The 18134-nt window shown below is 41.8% G+C and overlaps 1 protein-coding gene across 2 annotated transcripts; it reads right to left on the reverse strand.

Annotated features, from left to right (window-relative positions):
* Positions 1-177: 177 nt before the first annotated feature.
* LOC111226689 lies at positions 178-5869 on the reverse strand. Of its 2 annotated transcripts, none has more exons than XM_022751972.1 (7): positions 5571-5869; positions 2652-2802; positions 2079-2222; positions 1770-1898; positions 1425-1673; positions 1059-1184; positions 178-616 (listed from the first exon to the last, which is right to left on the reverse strand). In XM_022751972.1, exons 1-7 carry the CDS (start codon positions 5714-5716, stop codon positions 389-391), a joined length of 1173 nt encoding a protein of 390 aa, XP_022607693.1. In that variant the 5' UTR covers positions 5717-5869; the 3' UTR covers positions 178-388. The 2 variants fall into 2 exon arrangements, with proteins under 2 accessions (XP_022607693.1, XP_022607692.1); XM_022751971.1 differs by having other exon boundaries at positions 1059-1187.
* Between the last annotated feature and the right edge of the window lie 12265 nt (positions 5870-18134).

An 18134-nucleotide genomic window follows, 5' to 3' on the forward strand; every position in this document is an offset into this window, starting at 1 on the left:
TAATAACTGTGTGAGATATATATTGAACAGAACCCCCTGTTAACTATAGCCTACAATTCAACTTTAAGTTTGTATTATTTTCATGAAGCTTACCAAGGATAAACCTTGAAAAACCAGTGAAGCACTTGAGTCCAGATTTGTTCATTTTTTTTTTTTTCAGATTTGTTTGGGGGGGGGATGAAATCCACTGCTAAGATTACATGTAGAGTCCAATTTTCCTTGTGGTGTGGAGATAGTGCAGCATCTCTATAATATCACTGTGCAGGTTTTCCAAATGAGAGTGAGTACAAATCATTGACACATTTATGATTTTCACTTTCCCAGGTTTAGACTCATGCTCTTAATCTTCATGTGTGTACATGGTCATGGTTTTCTCTCCCTCTGGACCTCACTCTGATTCTTTGTCCCTGTTCAGGTGCTTGGGGCAGAGTGGGTGGTGCTGTTTTCTTTTCTCTCCACTTTGTGTCCTCTTGTCTCCTCCTAGTGGCTGCTGTTCATTATTGCAGCGGTGGATAAGCACAGGGTCCTTGTTTGTGGGCGTTTTCTTTAACAACAGCCGCTGCAGCATCTGTTTGTCAGACCGCTCCCGTCGGAAGTCATCCTCATAAACCTTGAGCTGTAGCAATGTCAGAACACCAGACAGAGTCAGTAAAAGAAAACATGGAGTCGATGTGGAGTTGTGAAAATATCTCATCAAAGGCTTTTTTTTTTTTAAATTAAGCTTCATTTTAGATCATATGACTACTACACTATGCTTAAACTGCCATTGCACTACCCATACAGTAAATATTTAACTATATTTAGCTTACACATCCCACATTTAACCACTTCACCACTGGCACTGAAGTCTCTCGTTTGATTGACACAATTAACAAAATAATTGCAGCACTGCATGAATTTTCATTTGCCGAAGCACATCAGTTTTTGGTTTGTTTTTGGGTCAAGATCAAATTGCAGATACATGTGATCATTTATTTTTATGTGTGAATGTGTTGGTGTATGTCATATGCATTCGTGTGTGTGTTTGTGTGCATGTGCACAAACAATTAGAACAGTACCTGCTCTTGCAGTAGTGCCACTTGTTGACGCATCTCCTCCCTCTTCTTCCTCAGCCTGCGGTTCTCCTGCATTGTGTGTTTGTGGTCGTTATGCTCCGTCTGATATTCTGCTTCATAAATCTGGGTCTGCTGATACAAAACATCAATATGGCAGTGAGCCAGTATCAAAGCCATATCTTGTGACCTGCAGATATCTATTGTTATGCTGTGAGCAAATTTCAGAGAGGTACAGAGCCACCACTTGGTGGTGCAGTTCACCATCTGATTGCTCCTCCTAAACATTAAGCAAATCTTCCCCTGGCAACAGTGAGTTGACATCAGTTCTGCTCTCATCACAATGATGCTGTGCTGAAGAGAGCAGCCCACCTGACATCTTAGTGCCTCCAGCTGCTCTTTTAGATCCTGCACTTCTTGGTGGGAGTCTCCCAGTGCTCCCAGTGGGGTATTGCTGCTTTGGCTTTTTCCCTGCCATCCAGCCTCTGGGCTTGAAGAAGCTTTGGAAAAGGAGGAAGGGTTGTAACCAGATAAGTGGCTGGGTGAGAGGTCGGGATCTCTGGATGGTGGATTGCTGGTGGGGCATGACACAGGATCGCTTACCACAGCACTGAAGCTGCCCTTTAGTGAAAACAGAAGACAAAGTGATGATGAGAGAATATTGACAGAAATGAAAATGCACAATCTGATCAGATGCGCAAATCCACAGACAGGTACCTGTCTGACAGTTGTGCAGGCTCTCTCTGGGTGTTGCATCCTGCTGTCCAGCAGCCTGATGTATTCTTGCAGCTCCTGGTTCTTCTTCAGCTCCTGCATCAGAGCCTGCTCATAGTACTCTTTAGCACTCTGCAAACCAAAGTGAAATAGTAAACAGCCCACATGAAACCACAAATGTTAAACCTGTGATGATAACCCACAGTTTAGGAATCCCCCCATGTACTGTATCTACACCCACTTTTGAGGGTCTATACCAGTGCACCGAAGCAGGGGCTTTGTAGCATGCTTGAAGTACTTGAGTGTATTTACCTGTTGGTGCTCTACTTTGAGCAGCAGTCTACTGTTGAGCTGTTTGATGGCAGAATTCTCCAGCTCCAAAGCCTCCAGCCTGTGCTGTAGACCCAGTGTGGCACTCCGGTACACCTGGTCCCAGTCCTCATTCAGCTTCATCAGCTGTAACACACCACCACCACCATCATCATCATCATCATCATCACTGCCATTGCCCCCGCTGCAGCCACTGATAGCATGATTCATTTCATCATTATTGCCATCATTGTCAGTCTGTCCTCCCAACAGCGTGTGCATCAGGAAGTCAATTCAGGTCATTGAAGTGAGACGCTCTACACTCACGTTGTTGTGAGGACAGACTGACATGACAAGTTTATGTCAATCCAGAGAATCATTTTCAGTTGCCTCCATTTCATTAAGCAGCAACTAATTAAAATCTGGAAGCCAAGGTTGTATAATCGTGAAAATTTTACTTTAATGATGATTCTTCACAGCTTAGCAGCAGTTTTCACACAACACCCACAGTCCTCCTCTGGTATTCAGAGAAAACTAAAAGTAATTGCCAACATCAGCAGTAAGGTGGTGATGTACCTCCTTGTTGACTCTGCGGAGCTCAGTGTTCTTGTTCAGCAGCAGCAGTTTCTCCTGGTCAGTGGAGGTGACTGTCATACTCTCTGTGATCAGAGTGACTTGCTCTTCTGTGGACAGCAACCTGTCACCCACGGGACTCACATCTTCTGTCCTGCACGCACACCGACACACGCATACAGTTTATACATGGACACATACACAGAGGATATGTGCCATAAATAAAGTCATGATGATGAAGATTAGCAGTGGGTTTCCAATAATAAGCAAACACTTGTACGCACACAAGAACGTCAGGGCACTTTTGAACACCCACTCGCATAGAGTGCACTTACAGAGAATCGAATTGGAGTTATTATGCACGCCCACGCACGCACACACATGCATGCACAGTCACATTATGCACTCAAGACACTCAGATACACACACAGAGTGGTGGATTTTTCTGCATCTGCTACTCTGGCCAATCAAAATCTCTGTTTACTATCTGCTATGTATTTGCATATCGATAGCCTCTGGAAACAATGTGCGATGATCCCTAGAAAATGTTGATTTCTATTAAACCTCTTGGAGAAAAGGAAAATATTTGCAAATATTAATTAGTCAAACCAGCTTCCTTTCCACCAGCCCTGTTGTGAGGTCTTGTCCAAAAGGAATAGCTGACAGAGAGAAAGCGGAGGGCCCAGGGGGAATCAGCTCAGGGAAGAACACACAACTCGGCATGTTGCCCCCAGGGCTTCTTCACACAAACATACTGTAGGACTACTGTAACCTCAGAGAGCTAAGTGCTACAAAGAATCGATCACCTCTGATCCCCCTTAAGGCTAAACTCCCCCACAAACACATGCTTTCATCCACTTACGTAGTGTCCTGCTATGTGAATACTGGTGTTACACAATTTCAGAGAGTTATATTCACAGGTCGAGGCAGTACAAATAGGAGGATGTAGGTCTATTTAGGGCTAAAATGACATTTAAGTATTTAGCAGTTTTCACAACATATAGTCCCCTGAGGCATCATGGAAATAGGAAATTAAAAATGACGTCTTCTTTGGCTTAAAAATATACTGTCATGTCATGTGTCATGGCTATAGCAAGCAGTGGGTATAGCTTAGTATAAAGACAGGAAATGAGGGGAAACAGCTAAAGTGGCTCTGTCCAAAGGTAACAACAAGAACGAAAAACCCCAATTAGTTGCAGATTTACAGGGTGTGTGGGACTATTTCTCGCCTGGGACCAGTGATTTTCTGGAGTTTCCACTGTCTGCGTGGCAATGTTGCAGGGATGACCCCCTTGTAAGAACACAACTTGTTTTTACACTTTGACTCTTGTTAAGGGGGCTACCAGGCTAGCTGTTTCCCCGTGTTTCCAGTCTTTATGCAAATCTAACCAGCTGCTGGCTGTAACTTTATATTTTTCTACGTAGCCTACAGACATAAGAGTGGTGTCAATATTCTCCTCCAACTCTTAAAAGGAAAGATAATTAGTATTTCTCACAAAATGTTGAACTATTTCCTTAAGAAAACTACTCAAAGTGCCTGGATAATGTTCGAAAATGTGTTTTCAAGATCAAAACAAGGGCATTTTCAGAAAAGATATCATCCAAGAGGATATGTTCTCAATGAAACATATTGCTGTCTGTGTGAAACCTACATTAGACATCATACATCAGATCATCAAAAAAGGGTTATTACATAAAAGGAAAGTTGACCCAGAGTCAAAATATTTGTCTAAATCTACACTCCAAATCATATGTCATCCCTATGGATTCAAGAAGGCAGGAAAGGGCTTTAACGAAGGTTGTTTATGGCCACTAATGAGGGAATCATCCACAATGAACCAACACGGTCTGCGGTGTAGGATGAAGGCAGAAGCTGAAATGAAATGAAATGGAGTCTAATTCTAGTGGCCAGTATGAGCACAAACTGTTAACATGTACATGTCCAATACCGTCTTGGCAAGTCAGCAATGTATTTTCAGCCATCCTATTGGGACCACACCATGCTCAATGTCTCTCTGATCCGGAGCCTCTTCTCTATCAGCTCCTCTGACAGCCGATGTACACTGTGTGACCCAGTTTTACAAAGTTTTCAGTCGTATGCCGTCTTGGAAGGACACCAAAATGCCACCGCCTCCCGCAGCAATATGCTAATTCACTGTCATGGCATATGATAAAAAGAGAGATAATATCTTTCCTTCTTGCTCATGGCAACTCTGACAAATATCACTCTAGATACATCTCTGTGTGTAGCTGGTTGATGGCTGTAGTCGGATCCCCTTACGCAGGAGAGAAGTGTGAAGTTTCACAATTCAACATGGATATTTTAAGGCAGACCAATCATTTGTGTAGGTAGTGTGGCCACGGCACTTACCAAGTGTGCCCACATTAAAAACCATTACTATTAGTCACTTAAATATAAAAGAAATAACATTATATAATAGGTATAATTTCACTAGTTTTTCTTTTTTTTCTTTTTACATGTTGGTGTGTCAGTGTTGTGAAAAAATGAACTGAAGCCTCTTTATGACCTCACTGGAAACTCCACAGCCACTATTAATTCCTCCGCTCACTAAACTGCTTCATGAAACATCTCTCTCATTATCAGAAATACAACTTCTCTATGCTGACAGTTTCATACTGTTTCTACAATTTGATCAAATTGATCAGTCTCAAACTGTATATCTAAGTAAGCTTGGTGAACTAAGAACATTAGATTATATTAATAATTGTTGTACTTAATACAATACTTATACAATAAATACCACCTTATTACTTACTGTATAAGATTCAATATTTTTTGTCACTCAGTGAAATGTTGTTGCAGTTGGTAGAGTTCTTACATTAAAATTGTTACATATTACATTATTAGGGGTCCCTGTTTTTGTGCCCACCCTGGTTGTGTAGAAATAAGAACATACATACCACAATGCTTCAGCTGGTTTATGACTCTGTTGGCTCTGAGGGAGGCTGCTGTCTCTCTTGGGTGAAGTACCTTTCTGTGTTTCTGCTGCCGCTGATGAGGATGATAAAGATGAAGAAGATGACAAAGACAGCACGTCTCCATCCATGGCTGATCGAATCTTCAAATCCTCATAAAGTCTCAAACAAAATTAAAGCTCCGCTGTACGCACGGGTTGAAGCTTTTTTACATAAATCCTCCGCTAAGCATGAGGTGGAAAGTAAATACTGTCGTCAGTTCTGATACGTAGCAAAAGAGGAAGTTGCCGAGACCAAGAACCACATGATGTGAAGTTTAGAGAATAGGAAGTGACACAACCAAACTGTTTCAGCTTTATGTTAAAGAGGGCCTGTCCCTCTGTGGTGAGTTGTCTAAACTAATGTACCTCACACAATGTGATTGTAATTTTTACTGAGTTGACATTGTGTTTAGTTTTGACATTATTTGGAGAATCAGGGAAACTCCACTCAGGGGTAGGAAGTGTTTGTATGAGTGTGCATGCCTGTGTGTGTGTGTGTGTTTATGCTTGTGTCTGTGTCCTAGGAGACTGTTGCTTGTTAGCTGAGCTGTTGTGTCTTATGTTTTCAAATGAGCAATTCAGGAACGAGCTGAGAGGTGGGGAGCTGAATAGATATGCATAATTTCTGCATGATTATATATTGCAGGATGTGTAATTGATAATAATGGTAACGCATACATTTATTCATGACAAATAATGATAGGGTCAAGCTGATTGCATTCACCACTCTGCTCATTACTGGGATTGAGGGAAGTGGGCTGCAACAGGTTAATTAGTAAATCACATGTTCATCCAAGGGACAATCAAGTAAATTAAAGGATTTTTGTTAATTATGTTCCCCTTAGTCAGGCTAAGCTGTCTTTTATTAACACTAAGAGAATTAATTTGCCAACCTCGTTTGCTACATGTTCTCCTCCACCGACTGAGTCCAATAGATTCAAGGCCACTTTGGGTAATGCCTGAGAAAAATAGCTTCCAAATGAAAAAGACAAGAGCTGCAGTGTATAAAAATATCCTGCTCTAAAGCTCGTGAAGATCCCTGAAAGTTTATGTTCAGTCAAAAGATGGTCAAAAGTAAGTAGAAACAAATCTCCTGGGTCTTAACAGTAAAACTTGTCAGCAACACTATTTCCTTTTTTTTTTATTAGGAACCATATGATATTGCGCGTTTAGTATCATAAAAACAGAAAGAGATTTTTTGCCATGATGCAGCATGGCTTTGAAGATGGCAATGTACGTCTGTCGGTTGGTCTACCACTTTGTTTCAGACTGAAATATCTCAACAATTATGTAATCCTGCAATAATTACAGTGTCATCACCTTTTAAGCTGATATGGCAAACTTCTCATCAAACACTTGCTTATTTACACATCCAGCGGTTACAGAGCAAAATTACCATTCATTTGCAGTCATGTTTCTTGTCGCCTGGCAAATGTGAGTCCAATATTCACTCTCCTCCTGGCTCCTTTCTTGGTCACTACCAACTCCTGAGGGAAATATCAGGCTCTTAAGCTGCTAAACACTCCACTATGTTCACCAGCTAGTTGCTAACTGTGTCTGTCTGCTGACTGCTGCTGGGCACAGTGGAGAGAGAAAGTGAACCAAAACAGTAGTTACGGTTCGGACAGCTAAACAAAAAGCTGAAAATCTGAGTGGAGCTGCAGATTCAGGCGATAATTTTCTGTAAGATCATTGCAGCAACCACTTCTTTCACATTGTCATTTGATACTTTGTCATTATAAAAATATCAATTAGCCTGTAGACGCTTCAATTAAATGCCATGACATTTTGTACAGTTATGTAAGGAGGGCGAATCCTACTGACTTCTGGCATTCTCTGCTAAAAGCTGAACTGAAACCTCAAAAACTACTGACATTAACCTCAGCTTAGTGCTATTTAGCAAATGTTAAAGCATGATAAAGTAAGATGATGAACATGATAACATACTAATAATCAGTATGTTGACATTGTCATTGCGGGTTAGCATGCTGACATTAGCACTTGGCTCAAAGCACAGATGTGAGTATTCAGTCTGAGTGACCTACAATGAGAGGTAAATTTTTTTTTTTTTTTTTTTTTTTTTACAAAGCTTTAGTTTGCGAATAAATATAAGCTATGTGAAAAAATATAGGCGGTATACAAAATGTTAAAACTTAATGTTTAATTTTTGGTTTTGTAACTGGAGGATGTCTTCGTACATTTTTTATGTTTCATTTTTTATGTTTTCTGTCTTGTAATACTATATGTCAAATGTTTGGCATGAAATGGGACTACACACTCATCACACTAAATTACTGATCGTGGCATCCCTCAGTTCAGAAAACAACAGATCATTAAAATAGGTTTTTGACTAGTGGAAAAAGTAAACCAAGAGTTTGAATGGAGTGTTGTTATCTACTGTGGTATCCAGGGGGCTGAGTCAAAGTTGCTGTCATTTTCCCATCTGATGCACCGCCATGAGATAAAAGCGGGAGAGGCAACAAAATGTGTCGGTTCTGCCCAGCGGCTCTGACTTGCTCCAGTGATTCCATTCACATGCCTGTGCCATCTATCATGGCCGCCAGTCAGAGTATTGCTGTGCCAAGCAGAGACTTTGCTGGGAGGCCCAACGAGGAAGTAGCGATGCAGTGCCTTTATTGACCCAAGCCTCTGTCGAAGCCAAGGACAAATGGGCTTCTGCTCCATGGGGGGATTGATTTTTAGTCTAACAGGAGATCCTGGAGAGGAATAGAGAGTGTCCCACAAAGTGAGGGTACTGCCGCTCCTGTACGAGCCTGAACATACAGTTCTTCACTAGCTAAGAGGAAAAAGTCTGGGTTTGGGGGACTGGACCTAATAAGCTGTACCAGTTGCTTCACCTGTGTAGTCTCTAGCTGCAACAGTTTGGCCGACTCAACGATTGAATTTGACCAACTGTTCCAGGTTCAGTGACTGAGTGTATCTCTGTATGTTTTAACTAATAGCTATTAAAATAAATGAGCACTGGTGTGTGTGTATGTCTGGACTGCATGACTGTGGGTGAGTGGAGTAGAGAATTTTTTTGTCAAAGCTTAACAGCGCACTAATCCTTCTCTTCCTCTTCTTCCTGGTTTACCACAAAGGGAAAGGACCCTTCACCAAACTTGCAGTCACTCACACTAGGGTTGGGCGATCAAGATCTCAAATCATGGATGATCTCTCTTTGGCATATGATCTACTTTTCAGATGAATAGTAGATATTTAATTTTAAAAGTTAAATTGCTGCTAACCAGTCCATTGTTAGCCAGCCCACTAACTGCCATCTGCTCTGTAGCCATGGCGAGCTTGGCGTAGTGGCGTAGCGGCAGTCCATCCATGGGACGAGGAGCCTGCCTGCAGGCAGGGAAACATGAGGCGGGATGAGCCGGGATTGAGCTTTCTAAGTAAAACACTTACATATAGCACCCCATAAATAAATAATAGGGCTGTTCAAACAAACACTCCATATGAACTAAGCAAAAAATGTGATTGGATGTGACACAATTTGTAAAGAGAAGACAGTGTTTTGAGTGAAGAGTAGCGACAAACAATCCAAGAGAAGCATCAAAGCAGCAGAAAGGTACGAATCACAACTTCCAGTCAGAACTTTCAGAATAAAATCAGAGCGGAAAGAGGATTCAGAAATTTGTGAGTTGGGCCTTTAGCCTTGAGTTGATGTAACAGGCTTTGGGTCCAGGAAACCATATGCACAACTAATCATATGATCACAGGAGTTCAATTCTACCTGTATAGATTGTCAAATGATCTTTTGGCCAGATCGCCCAGCCCTAACTCCTCACACACACACACACACGCACGCACGCACGCACGCACGCACGCACGCACGCACGCACGCACACACACACACACACACACAGATTTACACAATATAACAGCCTTCCCCTGCTTTAACATTAGCTTGAAAAGAGAAGCTTACCAATGGAAGGAGCAGAAACAGTTAAAAACACAAAGAAAGCTTTGAATTCGCTTGAGTAAGGTCAGAGTATCTCAGCTGCTTGCAGTGTTTCATTAGAAATGTGCTGCACTGGGCTTCAGCGACAGCAGGAAAACAAACAGTGGTCAATGTCATTGGTAAATAGAAGACAGTTTTAGCTACAGATAAAGAATACAGCACTTCTAAAATGATATTGATCACATGTAATGAGATGCAGCTCACTTCTTCTTTCTAAAAGCTCTACCCCACCACAAAAATATTCACACAGACCTTGGGAGATTTATTGACATGAAAAGGACTACTGCAACGTCAGAGGCAAAAGAGACTGTTAAAGATAAAGCTTGAAGTCTTAACATGCAGGAAGGTACAAGGGCTATAACAGAGAGGGATCAGCTTTTGCATCAGAACAATGAAGGTTGAATTTATAAATATGATAACTTCAGAGCTCTATCCAGTTTCATGATAAAAAGTGACATGAGGAACATAAGAGGTTTAAATGGGGAACTAAGTCGGCTGATGTTATGGAGTACTAGTGAATACTGTTTGTGAAAAAAGTTAGCTGTACAAAGACTGTACAGAAAGTACAAAGTAGCTCCAGAGGGAGCTGCATGAAATCTGATAAATCCAACAGAGCTGTTGGCGGTCATGCCACATTGTGGGTCATGTAGGCATTAGGCATTTTTTTTTAATGTCAACCTGAGTCTGACAGTGTCGTAGGAGTGCAATGCTAAATCAGTGGAGTACTCATTTAAAGGATATGGTTGACAATATGTTATATTCTAATTATCAACAAAATCAAAAATAAATTGATCAAGACAAGTATTCTCTTTGCACCCAAAGCCTGATCTATCTTTTTCCTCTGTGCCATGTAAGTAATCAGTAATTCAACCCATTGCACTGGCTGAACACTGAGTCACTTGCACATACCCTATCCTGCTGGTGTAAATATTCACTAGAGAAAAAAATGTGTATAATCCCTTAGCTAAAAATAATCCTCAAAAACGCATACTGTGTGAGAAACATTTCCTAAAAACTACAGTGCCCAGCTATTTTGAAAATAACTTCAGGAAGAGAGCCTCAGACAAACTAGGGAAGTTAGAAAGTAGTAGTCTCTTGGACTTGTGACTTGTTGTTTTTGATTTTTTAAAATGATTTGCTGACATAACAAAAACTAGAAACACCAGTCTTATCCTGTAAGAACTTGAATTGTGCTTATGTTTTCTATGGAGCAATTTTTGCTGTTATTAGTGTCTCATCTGATTCCATATGAGAAGCTCTGTGTTGCAGAAAGGCAGACAGACTCAGCAAAGTTTTAATGTGACACTTGCTATTAATTTGGTCAGTTAATCACAAATGCTCACTGTTCTCCATTAACTAAGCTTTTAATGCTCCCATTAAGAATTAATGTCACCCTACTTTGCACTTCAACATGGGTGAGCTCATTAGAGACAATCTCTGAACATGGCTCTTCTCTGCCCGGCCATGACACAGTACAGTACATCAAAGCCTCAGTTCACTGTCTAGATTATACTGTTGTAGAGTAAATCTGATTTGGTCAATTTAAATCCGTAGCTGAGCCAGGTCCATCATTATCTTCTTGTGTAATCTAAACCTTTGTTTTGAGTTCAATATACATGTCCTCCTTTCTTTTCATCAATCATGCTATCCTTCTTTCGATGCCTCCTTCTGTCCTTCTCTCTGTCCTTCCTTCTTTCTTTTCTCTTATATTTCTCCATCCCGATAGGAAGAGGAGAGCCAAACACTCTGCATATCTGGCCTAGACCTCCACTGGACAGTTATGACCCCCATTTATCAGCTGTAGAATAGTAATAGATGACAAAAAGATGGAGCAGCACTGTGTTCTTCTGCTCCTTATACTGTGAATCACAATCACAGTGTAATGGGAAAATTAAAGTGAACTGCTGCCCAGCTCTTTTTTCATGTAATTAAAATATGGTGCTGAGCTGGAGTAGCTCAGCCTATCACACTGACTAGCAGATGCAGCGGGACTATGGCCCGAAGCCACACAAGCATCCATCAACCACAAATATGTCGAGTGTGCGTGTTTGATAAATATTGTACAGGTAAAAGGGTGTGTGTAGGTGTGAGGGCAGCAGGAGTTTGCAATATCACAGCAGGCTGCATCCGAAAGATTTCATTTTCCACATCTGCTTGCACCCTAATCTGTGCACCGGCTTAGTGCTGGAGTCGAATTGAGAGAGAGAGGAAAGGGTTGTATGGAACATGCAAAGCATGAGTGTACCTGAGAAAATGTCAGGGCAAAGAATCAAACAAAAATAGACTCATAGCAATGTAGAATTTAACATTTCTACAGGACACCACGCTCTGTAATTTGAGCCCTCATTGTGTATTTCATCTAAAGTTCCTTCTGGGCACACAGAGAACAGAGCTGCCATCTGACACTGACCGTTTGAACCTCACCTAACATCAGGTGATTATCAGCCAAGAGACAGTCAGTCAGTGTCATTCATGTGCTGATCACTGGACCACGATGTGACCTTATGAACAACTGAGCCGATCAATCCTCCGCTGCAGACTTCTCGCAGGCCATGCCAATAAACACTCTCATAACTCTATTCTGCTGCTTCTGGAAAGCTAATCTCTCCAGCAGTGGTGTGAGGTTGCGAAATTTGACATGTCATATTTCCTGGCAAGCCGCTTATTGCATTACAATTGCTCAGCCATATGAATGAACGCATAGAGCAGCGCATATTTGCTGAGATGACAGAAATTCCCATTTTAGGTAATTTCAGAACAGTGTTTGGTCATTACGGAGTAGGAGTAAAGTAAATAGGAGTTCCATAACCTGTGCAATATGTAATTGGATGCCGCACCTTGCATTATTGAATTGCTATGTGTATATGTGTGTGTTGGCTAAAGGAATATGAACTGAGGTCTGTGGGGATGTGAGTTGAAGGGGGCGGGATGGCTGTGAGCCTGCAGGCTCTGGATCAGTCTGACAGAATCAATAAGATCAATTAACATAGGGCCCGACTGAAAGCAAACACTATATGAAATCCATCTGTAATCCACTATGTGTTTCTTCTATGTGTGTGTTTGGAGAGGCGCATGTGAATATTTTGAGGAATGCATATGGTGTACACAGAGAAAGAAAGTGAAAAAAGAAGATAATTTCCCAGCACTGGCAAAAGACTAGTCTAAGCTGGTGAAATGGGATGGGATCGAGACTAAATGGCAATTTCTTAAAATCATACAGCTGACACTATAAAACTATGTGACAGGTTTGTGTAGTTTATAATTAACTCTTTTACATAAGGAAAGATAGGCACCCTCCTTCTTTTCTGTTGAAATCCAGTTAACGGAAAGAAAAACAAATGAGCCAACAATGAGCCTCTAAGACAATGATGATGAAGTGGATTTATACGTGAGACTAGAAGTTAAAGGCAGTCCTGTCTGAGGAACCCATGGCGTTGGTTTCGATTTATAGGTCATTATTGGATATCATCCAGTGATAAGTGCCACTGCAGCACTAGATGGATGTATTGTACATGATCATGCTGTATCGAGCTTAAATCATATTCCCTACAGTAATTGTGTTTTTTTTCCCCATTTACTTAGAGATATAGAGAAACGATTGTAAAGGTCACCTTAGTTTAAACATGCCATGCGGCTGCTGTTTTTACAATCTCTAATTTATGGTTATGGATTGCAGCATAATGTTCGCAGTGGAAATGGTTTTGCTAGATTTGCGTTACTGAAAGGGAGAGGATTATTGACCCTTCTTCAACTTGCTTAATGTTATCTTCATTATAAACTATCATCAGAAACTTGTAGGAGAAAACACAAGCAGCCAAGGCGTAGTATCTCATGGTATTTTTGATGAAGTGCACATTAGCTATGGCGGCTACTTACATAGGCTCCTACACCTTAACCCCTTATTGGGTAAATATAAATGCCCCTAGTGTGCGTTAAGCTCAGAAAACACTGAATCCTACAATTCCTTTAATGCAACTCAATAGCATCTTTCTTCAGGACATCGTAGTTCTTATCCTTTTCATATAAAACTGTAGTCTACAAAACGAATCCGCTATGACACAGATTAAATCATCAGGTTATTTTCTCACACACGACTAAGCTCCTGAAGAAGACATTATGCAACTTTTTCCACAGGATGAACAGTATTCCCTTTTTAAATTGACTTTGATTTGTGAAATCAGTGGAGTGCCCCTTTAAATGAAACCCTGTGGTCTCCTAGCACTTGACGTTTCAAGTGGGAGCAGATGTGTTGTAGTCACTTACAGTATGTGTGCAAGGAAATATGAATACAGCCATTTAATGTATATACACCATGGGTCTTGGGAGTGACACTTGAAACTTAAAACTTGCTTCTTTTTGGTAGAGAATCAGATAATGTTTCTGTGAGATAAAATACCTGCTCTGGGCCTGTAATAGTAAATGGGGGTATTATCCCTCCCAAGTTCCAGACAGCTAGTTTCTGCCTTTGCCTGCTTCTCATCTACTCAAAGCCAATATGACTATTTATACGGGGAGCTGGGAAATGATAAATGGTGGTGTGCTGCATAATAAATATGAAATCCCTGGATCATTAGCTGGATTACATTGGAGGGAAAAGTGCATAATCAGCCCATGGATGCACTGTAGTCAGGGAGTCATCGATATCATCGCATCAGCTCACTCTTAAGAGAGGCAGGGACAGTTAAAGAGGCAGAGGGAGAGACAGTTTGACACAGGGGGAATAAGAGAGAGAAAGACATAAGTCTGAAATGATTAATTCAATAATGGACACAGAGCAGGCCGAAGCAGTTACAGAATATGACTATCTATTTAGCATTCAAATAGGACTACAATTGCAATGGATAGTGAGGTTGTTTAGCCTTGGAGCTTGAAGAGAATGAAAAAAAAGAGAGATGAAAGTTTCCCGGCTGTTATACAAAGGAGAGGGAAAACAGTGGAGATGAAGACATGCTTTCCTGTGTTGTCAAATTTATTGTGCTGACATCACCTAACATCCAGCGTTGCTCTTCCCTTTTAGCCTCCAGCTAAGGCTTAAAGATTGGGGAGCAGCGGTGCCATGGAGTGCAGCGGGCCATCCCTCCAGCCTGCTGACAGGCCAGTCGATGTGTTTAATCAACCAAAGACACGCTATAGGGAAACAGGCTGCGCATCAAAGAAGTGCTGATACATTGATTCACCTCACCTCCAGCCATAACAGACTATCTGCTTTGCCTGATCGAGGGCAGCCACGTGCACACATACAGTCGTCATGACAGAGATACAGACAGAAAACTCAAAGAAAAGATATCGAGCAGGAAACGGAGAACGTCCGCTGCTAGAAGATCTATACGGTTTTCGAGCATTGCTGTGTTCTAACATCAGAACAGAGGAAAATTGATCCAAACATCCTGTTCCGATGGCTGAAACTGTATAGTCATCATAAAATATGTGGTAATTCTTTCACTAAAAAAGTTTCACAGCCAAGCTGCAATGCTGACTATAAAGCTCCCCTCATCTCCTAATGCCCATCTACATTTGGAAGCTCTTCAACAAATCATAAAGATGAGATATTATCTCCTCCATACTTGGGCTCTGTCTCACTTCCACTTTATCCTTTGGGACTGTAAAAATGAGAAACAGAAGATGTCATTGTCTTTCATGGGACAGTAACTTTTGCAAAGCAGCTTTCTTTGTGCAGTAAAAGTATGAAATCTCTGCAGAGTTCTGGTCGGTTTTTTCACCGAGGTTTTACTCTGTGGCACATGTAGTGGTATGTGTTTTTACTCTGTTATGCTACCTCTGTGCAGCAACATCATGGCCTCATTGTTTACACTGAAGCTGGCCGGCATGGCGACCAGAACAACGGACACGTCTGCAAAAAAAACAAAAAAAATCAAGAGAAGGAAATAGAGAGGATGCAAAGGAGGAAACGAAGAGACGAGGGAAGAGAGCTGAGTCCAGACAGTGAAGACTGATGGAGAAGAAGAGATATAAGCTGTATTTCCCTTCTATCATCATGGACCAAGTGAGATTGCTGGAGAATATGATGGACGAGTTAGTGGCCCTTGTGAGGAATTGGAGGGACTTCCCTGAGTGTAGTGTCGTGTTTCACAGAGGCATGGATACAAGAAGGTACTCTGGGTCTCATCACTGCTGTCGACGGCTTTCAGACAGACTGGGCAAACAGGAATAAATTCAAGAGCAGAGTCGTTGGGCGTTCCACTTTGATCAACAACACATGGTGCCACCCTGGTCACATCACCGTGAAAGAGCGTTTGTGCGGCCCAGACATTGAACTGTTAGCTGTGGGGCTGCGTCCACATGCCATCTTGGTTGTTGTTTACATCCCCCCATCTGCTAACAGAAAAAGCCATGTGTACATCATCCGCTCTGTTGCTGTGAGACTCGGCAACCGAATGCTTTCCTCATCATACATCATCTCCAAGGGTTTCAACCGCATGACACAGGACACATTAGTTTTTGCACATTTGCATTTGTACATTTTTTTAGTCACTTAATGTGTATTTATTAGTATGACTATTTTATAGTTGTTTTTACTTTTATACTTAACTGCATGTTGAGCAATTGCAACAAAGTCATTTCCCTGCGTGGATCAATAAATGTTTCCTGCTTCTGATTCTGATTCAGTATGTGGGATTTACAGGATGAGATGAAAAAATCTGACTACAGTAAGACATTGTCCAACACACACATTCACATGTCCATCACATCAACATCATACTTCCACAATATGTCACTGTGCCATTGTCTCTGAAGAGGTTTATTCCTGGTGAAAATATCAGTGCCAGTGTGGGAAATTGGTTTTCTCTAATTTCAGCTTTCTCCTTATCCTCTGACGCAGGCCTTCTTTCATAGGAATATTCCACAGAAGATAAACCCTACTTATTTCTTCTCTCATACACTCAAAGAGAATAACAGCAAAAACAGATTTCTTTGAGGATATGGCTTGTAAGATTACATTTCCTCTTACATCATCCTTTTTCATCTGCCCTGTGTCCTCCCACTCCCAGAAAAGGGGCTGATGGAGGCGCTGCTGCAACCCTCTTGGTTTCCTTATTCATCCCACTGCCCCTCGCCCCTACCCGGCATCATTAGCTCACTGCAGGCCTAATTGGGCTGTGTCTAATAACTGCGGTCCCCAGGGTGTGCTCTAATGAATAGAGAATATAATTAATGCCACAGTGACGGATATTGGCTCACAAGCCTCAGGCAGGACCTGTTCAGCATTCGACTACTTCACCAACTTATCTCCCTCTGTCTCTCCATCCACTCTGCTGAGAGACCAGAGTGTTATTACCATTGTGTATTAACCCAGGTTTCACCCACTGGGCTCAGCTCCAGAGTGACTGCTGCTCTGAAAAAGCTACAGATGCATAAACTTCCATCTGAGATAGCTGATCGAGTGAAACCCTGAAATTGCCTGGCATTTCATTGATATTAATCCCATTGTAAACAATGCTGTGGTTGTCTGCGCTGCTGCTCCGTGCTCTCGGTTTATTTTCTATTTGCAGGACTTGCTGTGAATATTAAGTATGTGTGTGTGTGTGTGTGTGTGTGTGTGTGTGTGTGTGTGTGGTACCGCTGCTGTGTCAGCGTTGTGTGTCAATGGGGCAACCAGGTGAATCCAACAAAAGACAGAGAAGTGAACAGCCAGCTGCTCTGCCCCTCAGTGAGCACACATACAGGCATCCATCTAGCTGTCCGGCGCTCTGTCATGCCTCACAGGAAGACGCTGATGGATTCACCCTCGATCCTGCCCTTTCTCCTCTCTCTCTCTGTCTCTCTTCTATGCCCTCCCACCTCCATCTGTCTACCATCTGCTCCATCCTTCTAACTTCCTCGCTCCCTATGCTACCTCACGTACAGTTTGATTTCACTCTTCTCTTCACTTACTTCCTTGGTCATGTTTGGGCTGCATGGTGCAGGAGGTTGACTGTCAGGGCACAACACCATCTTTTCTGAAAGGGCTGATGGAAAATGTGTTTTTCAGATGAGTCCACTCCTGGAATATGAGATAGTTGATATAATTTGGGGCTTTGGAGCAATGCTTAGAATATAGAAATCCTAAGTTTGGAATTTAAATGCTTTGTGGCACACTACCACCCCCCAGTGGTAGTTCACTGCTACTACACAGCATGGCTATGATTACTTCCAGTTTGACTGGCAGCGACTCTGCCAGGCGTGGGTCCAGGGTAAGCTCTAAATGAGCCTCCAGCAGGGAACAAAATGAGAGAGGAGAGGAGCAAAGGATAAGAGGAGCATGAAGGAGAGAGAAAGAGAAAAATGATGTTGGCAGGATAGAGCTGCAGTAAGTGGGGGTAAAAAAAAAAAAGGAAGAAAAAGCTGAAGTTATAATGAGGTGTTGCTCTGTTGCTTCATTTGGATAGGTGTTAAGCTAGGTTGGTATGTAACTCTTTGGCAGGATTAGTGAGGGAAACAGCCTCTAGACACCAAGAGGGACTACGCTAATGACCATGCTAGAGATAGATGGACAACTGACTGCAAGGATGCCCTTGTTTGCCTTTATATATTCATGTG

The sequence above is a fragment of the Seriola dumerili genome, unplaced genomic scaffold (assembly GCF_002260705.1).
Source record: "Seriola dumerili isolate Sdu_G_001 unplaced genomic scaffold, Sdu_1.0 BDQW01000161.1, whole genome shotgun sequence".
Lineage (NCBI taxonomy): Eukaryota > Metazoa > Chordata > Actinopteri > Carangiformes > Carangidae > Seriola > Seriola dumerili.